The 20,116-nt window shown below is 31.0% G+C and overlaps 1 protein-coding gene across 2 annotated transcripts in view; it reads right to left on the reverse strand.

Moving 5' to 3' along the window:
- CycY (cyclin Y) overlaps nt 1-15,382 on the reverse strand; it is a 35,461-nt gene extending 20,079 nt beyond the window's left edge. The window contains exons 1-6 of one of the 2 annotated variants that reach the window (XM_076457281.1): nt 15,085-15,382; nt 11,203-11,498; nt 7,991-8,065; nt 4,327-4,358; nt 2,955-3,146; nt 1,924-2,043 (exon numbers count right to left, since the gene is read on the reverse strand). In XM_076457281.1, coding sequence (XP_076313396.1) covers nt 1,924-2,043; nt 2,955-3,146; nt 4,327-4,358; nt 7,991-8,065; nt 11,203-11,347 — 564 coding nt within the window. In that variant the 5' untranslated portion in view covers nt 11,348-11,498; nt 15,085-15,382. The remainder of the gene's footprint in view (nt 1-1,923; nt 2,044-2,954; nt 3,147-4,326; nt 4,359-7,990; nt 8,066-11,202; nt 11,499-15,084) is intronic. The other variant, XM_076457282.1, reaches the window with a different exon arrangement.
- Between the last annotated feature and the right edge of the window lie 4,734 nt (nt 15,383-20,116).

Below are 20,116 nucleotides of genomic sequence, written 5' to 3' on the forward strand. Positions count from 1 at the left end.
CCAGTTTAAAAAAATATATAAAAATGAATAAATTAAGACTGGTTGTGTTTTTCATTCTCTGTATGAGTATTTTACACTGAATTTATAAATATTTTTAGATGCACTTAGTCAGGCAGCTTGTTTCCCTCTATGTTCTGTATTCTTTTTTTCCAAGAAATTAAACTGGCCACAGTTAACTAAAATTATACATTCTTCACTAAAAATTTGTTTATCTTAGGTAATCTTCAATTTTCTTGGTAATCTTATTTGATCTTGTTCCTAATTTATTTTTTAGAAGAAACGACAGATTTTGACCCTCACACAGACATCTCTTTTTCAAATTGTTGTTCAATACAAATGGAAAAAAACAAAACAAAAAATGTTATTATGTATACTTAAAGAATGAATTGTATATTGTTGAAAAACTGTATAAACTACTTAAAAATGATTCGGAAGCAAAAAGAAACATGGATCTGGTCTACATACTGACTACCTCTTATTTCATGTCATAGTTTTCACAGCTTATTTTACATTATTAGTCCATTTGACTGTATTTTTTAGAATATTTTTGTTCCACAGAAACATTTATAAAACCCATTAAAATATACATAATTTCATATGATAAATAATAACGTACGACTAGGTGCTTTGTACAGCCCTTTAGGCCTATATATTCACTAACCCTAAATATTACCTAACTTTTGCAGAACAATATTTCTTAACCTTCAAATGGAAACAATACAATTTCATTATCAGATAAAAAGAAAAATAACAAAAAGTTAAAAAATAACATTCCTGGATCTTTAAATGTGGAATTACTAAACTACTACTTCAAAACTTGCACAAGTTAGTTTCATTGCTGGTTATATTTAACAGGATATTCAAAGAAGCCCAATGTCAAAAGCCAAGTTTACCAGCACATGTGATCAAGTATCTCACTCCATGATACAATATATTTTGGTTGAATCTACAACCAATGAGAGGGCACAACCCATAGTTTTCCAGACACTTTCATGAATCTGTCTGCAGCCAAGGTTTATCAATACGTCTGAAATTGCATACCTAGACATACTTGATAAAATGGTACTTTCTGCAAATAGTGTATAGTAAAATTATTTCATACAGAATTTTAGAAAAAAGTTTAAAAGCACTAAATATAAATACATATTAAATTCATTCAGAGTAATAATACAAATGTTATCCCATTTCAAACATACTCTTGATAACTTACAATAGAATTAAATATGAAATTCCATATTTCATCTGTCCAGTTCTGTTCATCAACCAAACAAATCACTGACTAAAAGTTAAGGCTTTCAAAACATAAAACAACAGTATCTAGTACACAACTTATAAGGCAAAAACCAATGAAGATTACTGAAAGTAAATGATAAAAGTCATACTGTTTTCATGTGAAATGAACAAAATACAAGGAAAATACAGTAATGTTGACAAATGTAAGCATCATGCTATCCCACATAATTTGAAATGCTCTCCTGACATCTATTCAGCTTTTTGTAGCAAGTCCCCTCAAAGTTCAGAAGTACTGTATATAGAGATTTATTAACATACATACATTTTATGACCACAATTAGGTTTAAACAAGACATCCAAAATACTTTATTTTAAACATAATGATAATAAGATGTGAATACTTGGCTTTTTTTAATATTTCATTTTAATGTAGTTTTAAAAATGATCCATAAACAAGTTTCAACTGGAAATTATGTAATTTATAACTCACTATATATATAGCACCATTTATACCTATCTTTGCAAGAAAAACAATGTTGAAACTGGATATTTTCAACTGTTTCACAAATTTCAATTCATATGAAATTGGTCTTAATGCAATACATGTATTGAATTGAATACAGTCATCTAAATGCACTTCTTAAAACAAATATTTCAGAGTTTGAGAAGCAAAAAATTCACACAACTTACTAATGTAATGATGGCACATTCAGCAGTTAACTGGGCAGCATTAAACAATGTTCTCACGAACTTGTAGATTGACCTATGATCTGGGTCTCGTTCTTCAAAGTCTTCTGGGTAACCATCTTTCTGAGCACAACATAACAGATTAATCTGTTATTCTACAAATTAAAATTAACCATCATTATATAATTAAACAAGTTTCAGAACCTACAACACGGAAGACATTGCTATTAGACTAAACATTTCAAATTTTTTTTCATTCATTAAACTGGAGCTTGTGGTAAATACATATTTTTTTCTTTTATGTTTGCATACATAAAATATACTCAACCTGAATAGATGAAGTTGATTATCAATGAAAATGAACCAATGTAGAAAACTGTCCAATGAATTTGGCATCACTTCATTACAATGCAGTACTAGTGACATCAGTATGCCAATACATTCTGCTTATGATATTGGGAGAGCCTGCAACCCTAGCACAAAGCTACACAAGGGCTATCTGTGCTAGCCATCCTTAATTTAGCAGTATACCACTACAGAGTTAATGCAACTAGTCATCACCACCTACTGCCAACTCTTGGGTTGCTCTTTTACAAATCAACAGTGATTGACCATTAATTATTACACTGTCATTACTGAAAGAGCAGGCATATTTGGTGTGAAGGGGATATGAACCCACAACCCTGAGATTACAAGTGAAGTGCCCTAACCACCTGACCATGTAGGGCCCTATTTTCTTAATAATACAATGCAAAATTAAATCATACTGTAATTCTTCCTTACTTTCTAAAATCCTGCCACCAAAAAAAGTGTGATGACTACCTGTTATTCACATCACTGTCTTATGTATAATTCAGAATCAGCAGCATATAATATACATAAATTACATTCTGCAGAGGTAAAAAAAACAAACTTTTGAAAATGATTATATAACATTTATGCATTAATATCATACAACAACTGATACCAAATAAACCTAATATAAAATAAATTTAGTTGACACTTCAGTAACAGGAACAAACACATCAACTTACAGATAAAGGATGAAGTCGTTCATCAAAGATGTCTAACATCTTATTAGATGACCGACTACGTATGTGATAAAAAACTGCCAGAGTGACACATTTTATTGTATTTTTCAAATTTGGTTGGCTGACTGTACTATCATCCAAATATATGGTTGAACACGAACTAGACTTCTTTAATGGGCGGGACTCAAATAACTGCTGGAAGAGAAGAAAACATTTCAATAATTTTTCTACACTTTATTACAAAATCTATCTGAGAAGAATATAAAAAATGAGCTTAGTCAGTCTAGTAGCAAATGAAAAGGTTTTTACCAAACTGTACTCAAAATCATTCAACATAGCAAATGTTTTAAAAGGAGTGGACAAATGTCATACTTATCAAACAATTCTTCACATAATAAATATCTCTCACACACAAGATTATGAATCACCAATAATTTGCCAATTTCATATTTTTAGATATTTCAAGAAATATGTTGAAACCATGGCCTTCAATATTCCAACACTTCATATACCAATGAAACAGAATTCTAGAATTTCTTATGTAGATGAAACTTTCTTATATGTTATGTTTGTTTCTTCCAATATCTACAGAAAGCATTAGGGCTAAAAGTTGATAATTGTTACAATTACATGTAATTTTTATGGTGAAATGAATTAGTTAAAGCATTCACACCAAATTTCATAAAAATGCAGAATGATTAGTTACTAACCAAACATCCCTTATCACAAAAAACTTAGGTCTATGTGTGAAAATAAAATTGACAAGAAAAGCCAACACTTAAAGGCTATATTACTAAATAGGATGACTCCTATTTGGATTTTCCTTTCATTGCTAAATCTGATACAAATCATATTTCACAATAATCAGTATAAAGATTTTTTTTTTTAAATGATCCCAATATCTGCAGGTAAATTTGATTTAATCAGACTAACTTGTTTCTTATTTCTACAGTCCTCATTTTTGTGAAAATTATGTCTTACAATTGCACTTTGTATTTAAGGTAAAGCTACTAAGGTTGTCTACTATCATCCCTAATTTTGAATTACTGACTAGAGGGATGGATAGCCAGTAAGCAGCACCCAGCATCCAAACCGAGGGATTTACTGACACTCTTACAATGCATCCACAGCTTAAGATGTGAAGAATATTTTTAGTCTCACACAAATTTGAATCCAATTAATCAGCTTCAAAATCCAGCCCATGCCCAAATTATCTTTTCCCTTAGCATGTCACATCAATTCCAATAACATTTTCTAAATTACACTAGGTATAGCTAGTACATTACCTAAAAATGATTTATAAAAATTCTTTAGCTATGAAATACTGACTTACATAAAAACACAAGCAATAATATTAAGTAAATCAATAACTTACATTTGTTTGACTTTTACGCTTTTCACGGCAATCTAGAAAAAAATTAGAAATTTCTTTCGGTTTTATGAGGTTTACACACGAAAAAAAAATCTCACTACACTAAAGCTTTCACAATGCAAAATGAAATACAGATTTCAATATACTTAGTTCAATATTATATATTTAAATTATTGAACAGTTACACACCACTAACAAAGATTATAAAATAAAGCAGACACATTTACACAATCTACACTGCAAAGGATTTTGCCATATCTAGTCTTGTCAGACTAGTAAACTTCAACAGTCAGAACTCAGCTGTAATAAGTAAACAGAAATCACAAGATTTTAGTTGCAGCCTAAAACCACTTTAATTATTTTTTACTTATCAGGTTTATATAAGACATGCTTCTGACTGAGCAAACTGACTCATAAAGTGCAAAATATGTTAGCAATACAAACCACCTGCCAGAATACAGACATGGTTTTTACTGTAATTTAAGTACAGTCTCTCACCTAAAGATGAATTAATGCAAAACACATATGGTTGAATAAAATCATTAAGATGTAGTAAAAAACTATGCAAATATTATTCTCTTGCTTTATATGTATCTTTTCTTAATTCTTGTCATCAAGTTGAAATATATTAAAATATAATGCAAAGGGAAAAACTACAATAAAAAAACTATTTATAAATCTTGCCATTTTACATTTGAAACAGCCCTTGAACATCCACCCTTGACAAAAATAAAACTTTATACCCACCCTTTACTCTTCAAGACATCATTTCTCATCTTCAATTTCTTTAAAGTACCACTCTCCAATGGCAACTCATTCCAAAAGTTAATTACTGATAGAAATACAAAATACTCTTGACTGAAACATAGCCTGTCTTTTTACAAATATTAAACTTATGGCATCTTACTGTCTTTAGAATATAGTACAAAAAAAATCAGAGACCTTTATCCTATCAATCTCCCAGATAATATTATAAATTTCAATGAAATTGCCTACTAACCTTTTGGATGTTATAATAGAATTTATCTGACTTGATATTTATAGTTGTATGGTATGACAAGTGAATTTACTCTATGATGTCACAGAAACTTTTCCTTACAGTGTAACAATCAGGACACTTGCACATCCTTGAATTTCCCACCATGTGTACATCACTAAGCAGTAGTGCAACTAGTGAATTTTGATATTGGAGAAGTACTAAAAAAGGTCAAATTATAAATTTCATTTGTAAGTGGATAACTGACAGTTTCTGAGAACCCATCATAAATTTAATTACACACTCAGGAGAATACAGTTACGTGATCTTGTCTCCAAAAGATAACATTTCAACTCTCACTTATGCTAGAAGTCCTCTTTGAAACTCTTTCCAGTAAGTCATGAACCTTTCTTAACTAACGAGACAAAAACTGTACACAGCAATCAAGTGAAGTCTAACTAGTCAGTTTTACAGAGGAACAATTATTTCTTAATTATATATACAAAGTTTTGCTCATTTTTACTTATCTATTAACTATCATGTAACAATTAACAACATGAATCATGTTAACAGATAGGGATTTGTTGTATTTATGTAACCTTGAGCTTTGACCCTCACTTCTAAGTTTGGTTATAATCCAAATGTACACCCATTTTTGAAAAATACTGTTGATAAACACACACAGAAACAAGGATGAAGGCATGGCAGAAGTAATAATAGTAAACAAAATATTGAGCTCAGAAAAATATTTAAGTTTTGAATCTATCTTAGCAAGTTTATAATTTTATATTTTAATCACTTTCATAGCAAGTAAAAAATATACATAAAAATAAATTTAGTACTTACATATGGGTCTTGGACTTTTTATTTTTCAAAGTCTTAGTAAAAGTTAATTCTATTTTACAGGTTTCTTGTTGGTACTTAATTTTTATCTATTTCAAATTTAAAACTTAGAACACAAAATATCAACATCTATAAATTATACAATGTCTTAACTATTATACTATAACCAATTAATTAATCTATATTTCAATTAAAATAACTCTTTCAATTTTTCAAGATGACCTTGGAGATAGCCACCTATGAAATTCAAGAATAATGACTCAAAACTTACCATTAGAAGCAGCTAGCCTTACAAGAAAAGCAGTGAACTAAAATATTCTTCTTCTATTGGTTATAAATAGAGCAATAGCAAATACCAAAGAATTATTGACAAGGTGTGGCTTCTAAGTTTCTGGTTTATATCTCAGTAAAACAAGAAAATTGGAAGCTGACAATTAAGATTGTGTCAATGGTATCTACACTTTAAATATGTAATTGATGTTAAACTCAAGACATCATATAGGGATAGTTAGGACATCTAAAATGGGCAATTTAGATCAAAGAAATGACATGTGAAACAAAGAAGAAAAGATTTACAATTTATTTAAATACTTCTTTTTGAAATTAAGAAAATAAAATTTGTATAATATTAATATCAGATTTACTAACTACATTTTACACCTACATGTATATTTTCTAAAATATTAAAATAAAAAACTACTACATTAGACAAAAAAAATTAAAGGAAAACATTTTTCCCCTCATGAGTAACACATAACAAATATACATAACTAGACATTGCACATACAACCTGAAATTTTGTTTGCCATAAGTTCTCTGCACTTCTGCTAAGTGATTTATTGTTATACAGTATTTACACATTCTTCAAAGAGCAATAAGAGAATAAAATGGAATGAAAACAGGGGTAAACTCTTATGACCTTAAAACTGTTTAAGATAAATAATTATAATTTTATAAAATAATCTGCAGTCATTCTTGAAAGAAAAAAATGATAATTTAAATGTCTTTTTCTGTTCCTGCAGTTTCAAAGTCAGTCAAATGGGCCAAGACCATATGGTGTTATGGTAGAGATAATAATAGATAATAAATAAACTCTTACTTGAAAAAAACTTTTCATTTAGAAGGTTCTAGCTAGAGATTATGCAAATGAAATACCAGATTGGTAACATGAAAAGGGCATTTTATTTTTAACATGAAAATTATCTTGCATTCAGATTATTGAGTCAGCCTCAATAAAGTAAATTCAGAAATAAACCTCTAATAGTAATACTTTAATAAAAATTCTGATTTTTTTGGATAACATACCAATAATGTTTACTAAAAGCATCCCATATTTTGTGGAAAAAAGTAACTTTGAAATTTTAGTAATCAATAAGTCTCCAACATTTGCTCAGTCCAATGGAACAGCCCCATGAACAGAGGATTAGTTACAACCTTTGCATTCCCACATCCAACCATCCTGCAACAGAACTGGTCTTTCCCAAACTACTATGCTGATGTTATTTTCTTAGCCTATCATTTGTGGAGTACCTTTACAAAAGTTCATCATATCCACACATTTTTTCAATATCCAGATAAGTAGCATCTTTGATTCTCTATTGTTTCAAATAAAACTTAAATATAACTTGTATATCAAATTTAAATGGAATGTTTTGTTTTGCTTTCATTAAGAAAGTAGGAGGTAGTCAGTATACTTTGGAGTTCTCTTCACTATAACAAATGTAAATCAGCAACTTCTTAATTTAATCCTCCAATAAGTCAAAAAGGGTCTGAATAAACTTTGCATTCATCTTACACTAAAAGACAATGTTTAAGATTTTCTTTGATATGTCAAATAATTTGTCTTACTTCTGGCATCACTTTTTGATCTCTGCATAAACAGGGGACCAGCTGTTGGATGAGATGATGGATCACTCTCCAAGTCTAAACCCGCAATCAACATAGAAGTTAATAATGAAAATTCTTAGATTTTCTCTAAATTAACCTGAAGAGACATACATATATACAAGTAAATCCAAAACACAAATCACAGATTATTTAAACTACTTTAAGAAAAGGAAAACATTATCACTCTGAGCCAAAGGCTCATGTACCAATATATACAATTCCTAATTTAGGTTCTTATGGACAATTATGCAATTATTAAAACTACAGAAAAACAATGACTTTATACAATAAGCTTCAATTTACAATTTATTCAATTAGCCTTCTATAGCTATAGTTTCCCCACTACTACACTCTTTCAAAAATTACACTAATATCTTTTTATAAAGTGTATTTAAACATTTACTCCATAATTCATATATATTTCTACAGCCATAGTCTTACAATTGCTAAACTCGCCTGAAAAAACAAACAAATGCATTTGTTATGAAAAGTTAATATGCTTAACAATTATTTCAACTTGTATGAGTTAAGCATCTAATTAATACTTGTTCTTTTTACTCTGTTTTACCATAAATTATCTTTTATTTAAAGGTAAAATAAGAGTTAAAGAATTTTTGCCAGTGAATTGCTATTACAGCTAGTGAAATTTCTTAACTGATTGTTGTATTCATTAATTAATTAGATTAAGTTAATCACATGTCAATATTTGAATTACTTGTACAGCTGGAATAATCAAAAAGTCAATCAGAAACAATTTAATTAGAGTATTTTTTTATATTAATACATTTAATTGACGTTTTGATTAATCATTTTACACATCACAGTTTTGTTTGTTTGTGATTAACCCTTAAACAGCAGGGTAGCAGCATCAACTGATGAGGGCTGCAGTTTAAGTGTTTAGCACAAAGCTACACAAAAGGCTATCTATGCTCTGCCCACCATGGTACTAAAACCTTGTTTCTAGTGTTCACATGTCACTAGTTGATGTCATTGACACTCATGGGTAAGCTATTATACTAATTATTCAAATTAATTACCCAGCTCTCATCTCTGCCACAGTAACCTGAATTTTCTTGTATAGTTTGTGTGTGTGTGTGTGGAAGGGGAGCATGATTCATGACAAAAACTCTCTCTTTAATTTTATGCTGACAAAAAAATTGAAAATATCAGTTGTACAGAACAATCCACATATTTGCTTAACTCTACAATACCTGGATGCATTGATTCTACACACTTGTTTTATATTGTTGCATTTTGAAAAAAAATTAGAAAAATTGTTTGAAACTTGAAAATATTTCTAATAATTATATAGTTTGTTATTTCTATATATTTGTATCCATCTGTAGCTTTGACCTTTCAACATTAATTCACTTTAATATGTTTTAAAGAAACAAGAGGCTTACCTTTGTTATGGATTTTAATTGCTGATTTCAATGTCTTATACACTTTTTTTCAAACATTCCAATAATGAAATAATGTTTTTATTTCATAAAGCTACAAATATTTTTTCTCTAACTCCGATTCATAAAATACTGCCAGCAGATTAATTGCACTTATGATCACTAGTACACAATAGAAGTTTTTTAAACACCAAAATTATAGAAAGTCAACTTTTAAAAAGATTATCAAAAGGTTCCATTTAATAAGTTACGAACCCATTTTGTACTACTCCATACGTTTTTTTTTACATTTTATTTCAATGATTTTCTTTGCACATTCAAGCAGTTACTTAGGTAAATAAGGCCTAATACACCACCTTATTAACAAAATAAAACTTGATATGGTTAAATGCAAATGCAAATATCAGTTGTACAGAACAATCCACATATTTGCTTAACTCTACAATACCTGTATGCAAGTAATCCATTACACACCATACTTAAACATTATAATTCAAATTAAGTTTAAAACATTAAAGCAAGCATTTTGCAAGCTTTTAGAAAAATAAATAAATAAATAAAATATGCTGGAACTTGTCCAAAATCATTTTTTTCTTCTAGCAATACATCAAAAAGCCAAGTTTTTATTCACTTTGCTCTAATCTTTCTGTGAGCCTACATTTAAATGGAAGCCATATTATGTATACATATGAAAAGAACAGAAACACAACTTTCAGTTTCAATCTCAAGCCTAAAACTCCTCATAAGCTGAGGTATAGGCAATTAGATAACATGATAACAAATTATGCTGATGAAGAATGATTTGCCAAAAACTGATAAAACTACAGGGTGGCCCGTAAGACCCTACCCATCCATATGTTATTATGCTATATTCAATTACGCATGTATTATAAGTGTTTCTTTTTTTTCAGAGAAATATGGCCGATGTGAGCTCATTTGCACTTGAAGAGCATATTGTGACAAATACATGGGTACATGAGCACAATGAGAATGAGGGACAGCACACAGATACACTGGATACGTAAGATATATGGATGGGTAGGGACTTACGGGCCACCCTGTACAGTTGTATTAAGTTACAAAGTCAAATCAGTGCTATTTTGTTCAAAACTATAATAATTTTCCTCCTTGAGAGCTACAAGTGTTGTATTATACTTAGAAAAATTCAAAAATTCACAAACACTAATGAGTTTGTTCACTGCATGCTGAAATAAAATAAACATTTTGCAGTTTTTGTATGAAATTAAATAAATAAAAATATCATTAAATAACTTTCAAATCTTAAATTGTTCTTTTTAATATTTGGAAGAATGACTACAAGTTTATTTCCTGCACTAGTTTTCAATACAATAGTGTAATTTTGTTTTTCAGGTGGAATGCACCCATGTGGCTATGATAAAATTAAATTATACTTTACCACAGTAATAAGGCAACATATGAATCACTTACAGAATATGGTGAATGTGAACATGAAGCACTACCATACAAGACGAATAAAGCACTTCTATTAATTGAGTGTTTTAAGAGATGTTTGCAAAAACTAAACACTATTTATACGCCCAACAAATCATTACAAGTTCTGACCAAGCAATGTCAAGAAAAATTAGAAAACAACTTATCACTACACTACTCATGTTTAAGGTACACTAAACTGAATAAAAAAAAAATATTAAACTTTCAAATATTACTAAACATAAACACGTACTCCAATTAAAATGCACAACATGCATGACAGATAATTATTATATGATTGAGGAAATTAATAATACACACCCTCTGGCTCTCTTTCACTGATATGCTGCAAATTTGATGCACTTTCTTCTGGCTGAATTTCTGCCTCTGGTAAGTATGTGTCTTCCACATTCTTACTGCTATGCCTGGGGCTTGTAATTCTAAAACACGAACAGCTATTCCCCATGACTTTGTAATCATAAAATTTCAAACCATTGATTTTAAATAACTGTTTCTTCTAATTTATGGGAAGAAACTACTATAAGAAAAACCAGTTGTGAGGCATCTGAGAAAATAATTCAGCTGCTGTCAGGGAAAGCATCATGCAACACCAATTCCTGAATAAAACAAAATACATACATTCATAAATCAGAGTACCCTTTATTCACCTAAAACTAATAAACCCAAAAAATTAAAACAAAATTTAAATTTGTCTTCAAATGCTGATAAATATCCCACAACATTTTAAACAATTTAAATTAATATCATACACATTACCATGAAAGTCCCTCCATAAGTTTATAATTGTTTTTGTGGAAGGACACGTGAGCTACAAAAGTATAAACATTATTACTTTCATCTCTTTCCTTTTTTCTAAATGTCAAAAATTACAATTTAGAGTTATTATACTATCTAAATATGTAGTGTTTATGTTAATCTTGAAACATTAGGTGTACACATCAGGTGACAAACCTGTACAAGTGAGTGTAATTTCACTATAAGATTTTAGCTCTTCAAGACTTTTCAAATTATTTTAAAACAGGTAATTTAACTGACACTCACAATTGGAAAGAGAAATATTCAGTAAGTTACTGAAAAAAAAAAAGTGTCAACTTTGTAAAAATTAAACTTATGGTATGTAACATACCAAAAAGTTATTTTGCAAGCTTTTGGAATTCATAACTGCAATTATGTAGTAGGATAAGCCTACTTCCCAAAAGCAATTTATTTAAAAGCTCCATAAAATGTAAATGTACAATAAATTAACATCTAAATCTCTGTTATTGATGCAAGTCAGGAAGAATTGGATTCCATAAATTGCAAGTTTGGGTTGAGGTTTCAGAAGAAAAATGATTTTTTAGGGTCATTTTATCAAACGGTTGAAACTAGGAATATTTATTAGCAGATTAATTTATGCTGTAAAAATGAACTTCCTATTTTAGATTTTATTTTGAGAAAGTCAAAAAGTTTTTTATCAGTTTTCTTGAAGTTTTAGAATACTGTTTTCAAACAAAGTGCAAGATTTTATTAGGGGTGATTACTGTTTTTAGGCTGTTCTTAACACTTCAGATGATGCTTTTAAGAATTGAAGTTGAGTAAGTACATGAGTACAAGCAGTTAATAATATTACCCTTGATGTTTTAACTGAAACCATTTCATTTCCAATTTTAAAAAACTGACTGAGGAATTACAAGGTATTTTATTTAAAAAACTGGTCAGAAATAAGCTAACCAAATGAAACTAAATTTAAAAACAGCATTTAAAAGATAAATATAATAGTTCATATATATATATAGAAAGAACATGGGGTTATCTGGATACATATAATTAAAGCTAGCTGAAAAGCATTGTATTCTCATCCATGTTCTGCACTCCATCTGTTACTTTTCTGAAAGGATATCAGAGGAATAATATTCCAACAAATGAATAATGCCTAGCTTATAATTCAAAGATCACTATTAAAAACAAATGTATAACATTTTAAATACAAACACATGGTCAATGAAGAAGCATTTGGCTTTAAAGCTGTCCTTGTACATTCACCCTAAGAAAACAAAACTGAATACACAATAGCATTGGTGTATATTTGTTTTGTTAGAACAAAGCCACACTGCATTACCTGCATTGTCTACCAAGGGAAATCAAACTTCTAATTTTAGCTTTGTAAGTCAGAAGACTTATTGCTATCCCACTGGTGGACTTAACAGTCTTTCAGGCATGATAAGAACAAATTAATCTGTAAGGCCGTGGGCAAGGTCAAATACATCAAAAGTGTTTGAACATCTGAATTCACAACTGTAATTAGATTTCAAGTTGGTCAAGAGGTAATGGAGAGCTATGGGCTAAAAGTTCATGCTTGATAAACAAAAACAAAATAACTTAGAGCCATTCTATGAACCACTATGCCACAACTAAAAATACAGCAATAATTTTAATGCCACCTTTTATTCTACAAGGTTTAACTGAATCCCCTCTTAAATTCCCTTAAGGTGCCATCCTCCATTATTATCAATGATAAATCATTCCAAAAGCTAAAGTTTTTTGAAAATCCAAGTGCATCATGTTGTCATCTTTATACACCATCCAGTTGACACCTAACATCTACTACATAAAGCAATATGTCCTTCTTTTCAATATTAGTACATTTACGTATTTCTATTACACTTTCAATGTTTATTATGTTAAAAAAATAGAAGCACAACTTCTAATGCTTTGTCACAAACAAGATTTTATTTAAAATCTTATGGATGGGTACTCCACCCACTTCTCAATAAAAGTTAACATTTTAAATAAAACTATTACAGATAAAGTATGGCTAAAATGCTAGTCAATTATTGACTTATTATTTAACAGTGAGAAAGAAAAATTTCCAAGTTAACCAAATTCTTTAAACATGAAGCAAATTCTTCTCTAAATTCTATTTACAGTTAAGAAATGGCTGCTTTAGAAAAACTTGGGAAACTATCAAGAAATTCAGTGATGTCGAGAAAACCCACTTGTAGAGAATTATATATGCAAAAAGGGCTCGTTTGGGTTGAGAAAATATTTTACGTTGAGGAGCAAATGTTTCGACCTTCTACGTAAAATATTTTCTCAACCCAAACGAGTCGTTTTTGCATATATAACTATCAAGAAATTGGTCCTAATGATACATACCCTAAAATCTTGAAGAAACACTAAAACGTTAATGGGTACTTTTAACTATTTTTCTTATGTATCAATCATAAAGTTGAATCATATGAAATTTATTTGAATTGGTATATGGATATAAATGTTTAAATTTATCATGTACAAAATAACAACTCTAAACAGCAACTGTTTTACAAGTCTCCATATTGTCAACAAACAGTGATTTATCAGGATAAAATTCTTAAAATGTTGGAGTGATGTCCCACCAAGCTTTTTTAAGATAAAGCTAAGGCTTTAAATTACAATGTTTAATCCATTAAAGAAAAACAAGTTTATTCTTTGGCCCTGATAATGGAAAATATAACTTTGAAGCATAATTAAGACTGAACTTAGACCTTGATTTACAATTTATAATTTTATTTTTAATAACAGTGTATTACAGTTATATCCGTCAATAACTTTAACTGTATTGACTATTAATATTAATTATTATTAATACTAACAGTTATAGTACTATATTATTTGTAGTTGTAATGACAATAGATTTCACAGAAAGTAAAAAGTAAAGAAATAAATCAAGTCACAATCCAAAAATTATAATACAAATTAGTAACTGCGTTGCCAATGTTTCATCATTTTACAGAAAACTAAAACTACAGTTAGTCATCAGAATTGCCGAATTAATAATATTAAATAACTATCAGCTATACTTAAGCCTAACATGAGTTGTAAGTACAACTACAATTTCAAACACTTCTGATTCACTCGAACCTTTTCGATCAAATTCAAAGTAACCACTGTAACAAGATACTTATGTCAGTTAGGTTTGTAGCAACATTATTAGTTCAATAACCGTTAAGCTTACATTACTACTTGAGCAATTAAGTGTGAAAATTAAATAAAATTTCAATATATATGTCAGTATTTGTTACAACTTAGTTACTTAAAATACAGTCATCACAAAATTAGCATTACCGGCATCACACAAATTACGAAGAGTATGAATAAAAACTATTTTCGTTTATTATATCAAGCTGTATTAAAATTTAATTTAAATTAATTGGTGATGTTTACCTCATATCTTGGCCTGCTTAGAACAAAGTTAAACTTAAATTATCACGATCACTTTTCATTTTGAACTTCAAGTGAAATCCCTGTTCAACGAAGTCCTACCACTAACCGACATCAGGTGAACAGACACACACATTAAGCTACATCCGGGCAAGAACTTGCCGAAAAGTTGTAAAAGTTCAGAAAATTGCAAGAAACCTCAGCATACCACAAAGGGAAAAATAAGAAAAAAGTCTCAACGAATAATGTGTTATTTACATACAAAGTCTAACATTTGTTATGGCCTACACATATCTAATACTTGTTACATGTTTGCACGATAACATTAAAAATATCGTTATCTTCGAACTTTTGGAGATTAATAAGAGCTTGTTATCTTGTGAAAGAAATCAGTGCTTTCGTAGGCTGCGTTTTCAAAATTTTTAATTACGTGTTTGTACTGTTTTAAATTTAACGTAAAGCTACACGAGGGCTATCTGGGCTAGCCGTTCATAATTTACCAGTGTAAAAACTAGAGGGAAAGCAGCTAGTCATCACCACCCACTGCCAACTCTTGAGCGACTCTTTTACCAACGAATAGCGGAATTGACCGTTACGTTATAACATCCCACGGCTGAAAGGGCGAGCATGCTTGGTGTGACGAGAATTCAAAACCCGCGACCCTCGGATTATGAGTCTAACTCAAACTGTTAATCTCATGAAACAGAATGCAACTCTTTACATTTCAGTCATCCGCCTGAGGTTAGCAAAAATCTATTTCTTCAAAAGCCCCTGCTAGTACAGCGGTAAGTCTACAGATTTACAACGCCAAAATCAGGGATTCGATTCTCCTCGGTGGTCTCAGCAAATAGCCCGATGTGGTTTTGCTGTAAGTAAAACACACACATTTCTTCAAAGACTGCACAACATCTGTTAAGTATTTTTCTGACCATGCTTATTTTACAAAAGAAATTATTCATCATCTTTTTGAACGCTAGAAAACTTAATGGGAAGGGCCCGGCATGGCCTAGCGCGTTAAGGCGTGCGCTTCGTAATCTGAGGGTCGCGGGTTCGCGCCCGAGTTGCGCCAAACATGCTCGCCCTCCCAGCCGTGGGGGCGTTATAATGTTACGATCAATCCCACTATTCGTTGGTAAAAGAGTAGCCCAAGCGTTGGCGGTGGGTGGTGATGACTAGCTGCCTTCCCTTTAGTCTTACTTGCTAAATTAGGGATGGCTAGCGCAGATAGCCCTCGAGTAGCTTTGCGCGAAATTAAAAAAAAACAAAAATACAGAAGAGAAATGAACTCCTGATTTCAACATTATAAATCTCTAGACTTATCGGGGACTCGCAATCACGCAGCCCAGATTTATTATAATCATATTTCTATGTGTATTTATATTGTGATAAAAGCCTAGAACATTGCACTAAATACTGGATATTCTGATGTTATAATACTCAACTCACACAACGAGAAAATTTCAGATAGTTCTAGTAACATAACAATGTATTGTTTGTTTTTTACTTTCGCGCAAAAAATATGAATTTAGCCAACCCCACTCGTGTAAATGTGAGTATTATTGGACTAATTAAAGTGGTTGTACCTCCAAGCGAAAATTTTACATCGTTTCCATGTAAATTAGTGTAATGAGTCCATCTGAGTGTTTTTCAAAGGAGGGCGAGAATGTTCCGATTGTTGAAAACGACTAATAAACTTTCAAAAGAATTCCGGACAAGAAGCCACAAGCTCACCACAAGATCCAACACAAACAACACAAACGTCAAAAAATTAAACAAATCATAGCCTGTAACATGATAATTTGTTTTTACCACCAAACTGTTTAGTCTTTTCTTTAGATTCGGTCAGGTATTCTCTGAAGTTGTGATTAGGAAAATAACAGTCAAATATTAAAAGCTTTGCTGTAAAATATTGATTTTATGTTTGCAAGGAATTTGTTGACGAAAAGTTTCAATTTCGTCTTAGGTCCAACATGGACAGGTGGTTAAGGTGTTCGACTCGTAATCTGAGGGTCACGGGTGTGAATCCCCCTCGCTCCAAACATACTCGCTTTTTTAGCCGTGGAGTGTAATAACGTGACGTTCAATCCCACTATTCGTTGGTAAAAGAGTAGCTCAAGAGTAGGAGGTGGGTGGTGATGACTAGCTGCTTTCCCTCTAGTCTTACAGTGCTAAATTAGGGACGGCCAGCGCAGATAGTCCTCGTGTAGCTTTGCGCGAAATTCAAAACCAAACAAAGTTCGTGTTACGTAGAGGACTTGGAAGATACTGAAAGGTGTATTTGAAATGATGAGTCATTGTGAAATATGTACAACACCAAGTGAGTTTTTTTCCTCCTTTCATGTCTCCGTGTATTAGTTTGGTTTGGTTTGGTTTGAATTTCATGCAAAGCTACACGAGAGCTATCTGCGCTAGCCATCCATGATTTAGCAGTGAAAGATTAGAGGGAATGCAGCTGGTCATCACCCCCCCCCCGCTATTCTTGGACTACTCTTTTATCAACGAATAGTGGGATTGACCATAACTTTATAACGCCCCCACGACTGAAAGGGCGAGCATGTTTGATGCTACGGGAATTCGTACCCGCGACCCTAAGATTACGAGTCAAATGCCTTAACCACCTGGCCATGGTGGGTCACCGTATATTAGTAGTACTGTTTTAATGTTATTTTTCCGTTTACGAATTTAACGTCCAACCCAAGTATCAATCTTAAATTACTTTATCTCCTTCTTAACTTGAACACTTAGGTATAATCGTAAATTGTTATAGGCCTATGTTACAAATAGTGTTCGAGTCTTTCTAACAGTAGCAGAATTGATATAAAATCAAATTATGCAACGCATATCAATAAATTTTATAGCAAACATGAATTACGATACTCCAGGAAAATTCACTGGCTGAATTGATTTTCCATCTTGAATTAAATCTACTTTATAACTATGTCATATTTATAATCTAGGTTTGAATGTACAAAAACAATATGAGGTAAACTTAGAACTTTCTAGACATTCTCTAACTTATAAATTACAATATTAAGAAACATAGTTTACAACAGTAAACAACATCGACATTCAGAAAGAATTGTAATTTTCTACATACAATATTTGCTGCATGCTTGACTTCCATAAACTTTCCAGGAATTACCTCCATGACTGAATTGTTGACAGTCATTTGGTCAGTCAGACGAAGTCATATGTTTAGAACACTGGAAATTACGTCCTGTTCCATCAACAATCTACTGTGGATCTAATTCTAATCACTGACGGGCATCAAATGTTTGATCTTTATAAATCTTTGTAGATTTCTCATACGCAGTATCAGATGGTCACTAGCTATGTATATAGCATTCCCTATGTAGTTCAAAGACAAATATGGTTGCCTTTTTTAATATGGTAGCTACATTTCTTTTGTTACCAGGCCACATCCTTGTTCATTCCAACATTACACAAGTAGCCTAATAATGTACTTGATGTAACAGGTCGGTACTTTTGTTTCACTGACGAAAGTGATGCACATATTGTAAATTATAATGAGATAGATTAATTATTCCAGTAACGAGAAGCATACTTGAATTCATGCTTTGTTCCAATTGCATATAATGCAATAACACAGATAACATACGGTAGGTCTTTTGTCTATCCATTATGTTGCACAATCTGCTGAAATGAAATATGAAGTAAATGCTTAAATCCATAACTGCAGAAGCAGATATATATTAGAAGTTATTTTCATAAATAAATAAATATAATAGTTTGTAGTTGTTGAAGATAATTAACACAGAAAATATTTTCCAATTAACAAGGGTTCGTAGCAGAAATTTTCCTGTTGTGCAGTTGATTGCCAACTATGCACCTGTTAAAATATTTCTACAGTTGAACAATCATTAATGTAAGTAAGTCCAAGCGAGTAAGCATTAAAAAAACAACAAAATAACTTACATCATTAAATTTCATTGCAGAGGTAATTAATATATGTATTTCCTCGAAGGGTCTTTATTTTTGGATCATTTCTTACTAGGCCTATTGACCAACATGGCCAGATAGTTAAGGCGCTCAACTCGTAATCTGAAGGTCGTAGATTCGACTTCCCGTCGCACCAAACATGCTCGCCCTTTCAGCCGAGGGAGCGTGATAATGTTACAGTCAATCCCACTATTCGTTGGTAAAAGAGTAGCCCAAAAGTTGGCAGTGGGTGGTGATGACTAGCTGACTTCCTTCTAGTTTTACACTGCTAAATTAGGGACAGGCTAGCGCAGATAGCCCTCGAGTAGCTTTGCGCGAAATAAAAAAACAAACAAACTTCAAACAAATAAAGTGATTCATGATAAAAAAAATGTCTCCGATGTCTTCCTATCTTGTCACTCAGGTTATATTGTCAAAAGGCAGATATTTAAACTTTTTCTTTTAGTTAATACATAACTTTATAATATATTTATTGTGAAATATATTTCAATATCATATCTAATTCTGATTCAAATAGATTTGTCTTCTTTGGTAGATTGTTTAGGCAGAGTGTTTGTGGTGAGTATATGAAATGTACGGCAACTAGTTTTTGTAAAACGACACAAGTGCAGAAGATGACGTTTCGAAAGACTGAAGACAATAGAAAGATGGAAAACTTTCGAAACAAAGTCATCTACATTTTTTTAGAAACAGGTAGTTGCCATTCGTTCCAATATACTCATCAAGTTTTATTTAATTTTTAAAATAAAATGTAATGTTATCTTGGTGTAAACTAAAAATTTGGTTTATTTCCTTTTTATTCTGTTAGAGGAGATATTTTGAATTTTCAAATATGTAAGAATACTGTGTTGGCAGAAGATTTTTCAACAATTTGGTCCAGTCATCTTGTTAACTGAAACATTTTTATTTTGCTCATTTGTTTGGTATGAATATGCTATAGACATCTTTGATTTACAAAAATAGAGAGGAGCCATAATGAAAATGAATGGATAAAAGAGATGTTTCAGTTACTTCACATACAATCAGTACCTAAACCTATGCTCTAAAACCTATGCACACGGTTATTGTTGAATCA

Source organism: Tachypleus tridentatus, chromosome 9 (assembly GCF_004210375.1).
Source record: "Tachypleus tridentatus isolate NWPU-2018 chromosome 9, ASM421037v1, whole genome shotgun sequence".
Taxonomy (NCBI): domain Eukaryota; kingdom Metazoa; phylum Arthropoda; class Merostomata; order Xiphosura; family Limulidae; genus Tachypleus; species Tachypleus tridentatus.